At 38.7% G+C, this 2,947-nt stretch overlaps 1 protein-coding gene across 1 annotated transcript; it reads right to left on the bottom strand.

Moving 5' to 3' along the window:
• Positions 1-522: 522 nt before the first annotated feature.
• Positions 523-2,538, bottom strand: LOC139868881 (uncharacterized). Its single transcript, XM_071857220.1, has 3 exons — positions 2,058-2,538; positions 1,797-1,964; positions 523-1,724 (listed from the first exon to the last, which is right to left on the bottom strand). The coding sequence occupies exons 1-3, from the start codon at positions 2,536-2,538 to the stop codon at positions 523-525; spliced, it is 1,851 nt and encodes a 616-aa protein (XP_071713321.1).
• Positions 2,539-2,947: the final 409 nt, after the last annotated feature.

The following is a 2,947-nucleotide window of genomic DNA, read 5'->3' as shown; positions in this document are numbered from 1 at the left end:
TATTTATATAGCGCTTTATTTTATATATTCATAATTCAGACTTGTCCTTTGCAATTTCCATAGTTGTTATTGTGCACATAACAAACATGTACTTATGCGAAACAATCTTTTATATATTATGAATCTTCTAAGTCCGACAAGACGATCCTTAGGTAATTTATTAGCATTGCGAAGCATCTAAGCATGGCAAAATCAAATACTTAGGAAATTTTATCCTTTCGCAATCATTCATTATTTAACACAAGTGGGCAATTTCATCACTTGGTTTTAAACTTATTATTTCGCAATACACATTCGCATCATTATAGCTAAAAACAGGCTATATCATTGCTTAGCGAAAAAAATGCCATATTGTTTGAAAATATCTGCGAAGCTTTAATCATATTTACACAAACATTAATTCAGTGTTATGAAAATTAAGCAATTGTACTCTGCAAAATAATCACTACGCGTGGCCACACGCAGTGTTTTTGCTTTGTATAGAAACAATTACTAACACCCAAACTAATTTTGTCTTATTCATTATTTTTCTGCAATAACAACTTTGAAAATGAAAATGACATATTGATCATGATCCAACATGATTAAACATTCTATCGAAACTTGCCAATTACAAAAGCGTGCATTATTTAGAGGGACTGCATGCCCCTCAACACCTACACTTTCTCGCATTACAATCATCGCACAAAATGGCTCAACCACCGCAGAAGTGAGTGTGCCAATACCCTTATTTGCAGAAAACTTAACCATTTCATGAAGCGTGGATGGTATTACGCTAAACATGCGCAAAGCAGTGTGTCCAAGGATCATGTTAAACCGCGATTGGTTTCGCATTACATAAAGATTCGACAAAGCTTGGCGCCTTAGCGATTCATCACGATCATCTACTAGCTCAACTTGCAATTCCAACTTACTGATAGGCCAAGTTGATTCTCCTGAAAATCCAGCGAGCGAAGCCACATTAGGTTTCATCAAAGCTTTAATGTTTGCAGGCAATTTGCGAAAACATTGTTCATACATTACATCTACGCTACTACCAGTGTCAACATGCACCTTCATAATCACAATACCAGTATTCGCAATGTGACATGAAACCACCACTGGCTTATCAAGATCCGCGCTCAAGTTTGCAGGAGGAAAAGTAATAGAGGGGCATTGCCAGGTTGTTATTTGTTCAGATATTTGAAATACCGACATTTCGCCTTGTACCTCTACCACATTAATGAACTGAATTCTGCACAAATTCTCTTTCTTACTCACCATTTTTACCCCAAGATTCTTCACCGCGGGGGCTTTTCGATCAGCAGCATTTGGCACTTGCGAAGCGGTAGCTTCTGCAGGCAAAAGAATCGCATTCGCAGTACTTGTAGCACTCTGAACGATTAAATGGTCCAGCTTACATTGCTCATATGCCTCTGCGATCAGCTCCGCCAAATCTCTACAACGATTGGTATCATGTCCATAATCATCATGGAAAACACAAAACTTGGATTTGTCTCTCCTATTGTTCTCCGCTAAAGGTTGCGGATCAGGAAAAGATTTAGCAACCCTTTCTTGCAGCAGAATTTCCTTAGGCGTTTTTGTTAGCATCTGAATGATATTAAAAGACTCGTTCCATTTTCGCGAAGAATAGCGATCTCGGCGGTTATAACCATGGTTATCATTTTGATCTTGATGTCTATCATTGCGCGGGTAGCCACCGCCGCCATTTCGCCTTGGATATCCTGAACCGCGATAGTTATCACTATTTTTATCACTAAAAGAATCATTGTCATCCCGTCAACTTTTATCTTTACCACACCCACATGCAGGGGTTATAGTACTATCTTCTCCACCTCTGAGATAATCATACGTTTCTTGTTGGACCTTAGCGAAATTTGGCGGGACATCTCTTCGCAATCTTCGCACAAGCGTTGGATGTCGCTGCGGATTAATAGCATGCAAAAACCCAGAGATTTTTTGATCTTCATTCAAACTTGGTATTTTTTGACACTCATAAATGTACCGCGTAAGTAATGCGCTTAAAGTTTCCTTGTTGCCTTGTTTGATATCATGACATTCTATATGTGTCTTTTTCTGCGGCAAAAGATTCTGAAACTGCAGCAAAAATTTATCGCGAAGATCGATAAAATCGATAATACTGCGAGCTTGTAAACTATGAAACCACTCTCTTGCTTGCCCTTGCAAAACCATAGGGAATACTCTACACGCAACCGGATCATCCCAATTATAGGTGCTTACCACCCCTTCAAATCGCTGCAAAAAATTCATAGGATCGGTTAAACCCGAGTAAACTCCCAATGTCGCCGGCATAATAGGCGGTGTAACAATTGAATAGTCAGAAATATGCTGGACAAACTTGTCCGCAGCAGTGGTAATTTCAGTCGCTTTTTTTGTGCGAGTATCAGTATTCTCCGCACAAAACTTGGCTATCATATCTCGTAAAAAATTCGGTTGTTCAAACTTATGTTGCATTGACTTAGGTGCAATGCTTCTAAAAGCATCCGCTAAGAAATTTTGAGCATTTTCTCTGTGCATAGCATCAGAAGCTTCACCCGCATCCCCATGGCGAGGATAGGGTGTTGGTGGCTGCCTACGCTTATGATAATGCTAAAAACGAACATATATTTCATAGCATTATTCCTCAAGAAAGACAAGCTTTTAGTTGCAATTGTTCTATTTACAAGTGATATTCGTTTAAATAATAAAAGGTGAAGACAAAAGACAGATTCGACGATTTGAAGACGCAAACTACCAAAAAGCTCAAAAGTACAAAAGACAATCAAAAAGGTTCCAATTATTGATAAGAAACGTCTCGAAATTACAAAAGTACAAGATTCAAAACGCAAAGTACAAGATATTAAATTGTACGCGAGGACGTTCGAAAATCCGGAACCGGGACCAGAGTCAACTCTTAACGCTCGACGCAACGGACTAAAAATTACAA

The sequence above is a fragment of the Rutidosis leptorrhynchoides genome, chromosome 9 (genome assembly GCF_046630445.1).
Source record: "Rutidosis leptorrhynchoides isolate AG116_Rl617_1_P2 chromosome 9, CSIRO_AGI_Rlap_v1, whole genome shotgun sequence".
Lineage (NCBI taxonomy): Eukaryota > Viridiplantae > Streptophyta > Magnoliopsida > Asterales > Asteraceae > Rutidosis > Rutidosis leptorrhynchoides.
This window is presented reverse-complemented; position numbering and strand designations above follow the sequence as displayed.

What these genes read in the sequence shown, in the direction of transcription:
- LOC139868881 (XM_071857220.1), bottom strand. Translation starts at nt 2,538, where the DNA reads ATGCACAGAGAAAATGCTCAAAATTTCTTAGCGGATGCTTTTAGAAGC. An exon ending in GAAAAAGACACATATAGAAT is followed by an intron (nt 1,965 to 2,057) that starts GTCATGATATCA and finishes GTTTGAATGAAG; the next exon opens with ATCAAAAAATCTCTGGGTTT. An exon ending in AACCCCTGCATGTGGGTGTG is followed by an intron (nt 1,725 to 1,796) that starts GTAAAGATAAAA and finishes ATCGCGGTTCAG; the next exon opens with GATATCCAAGGCGAAATGGC.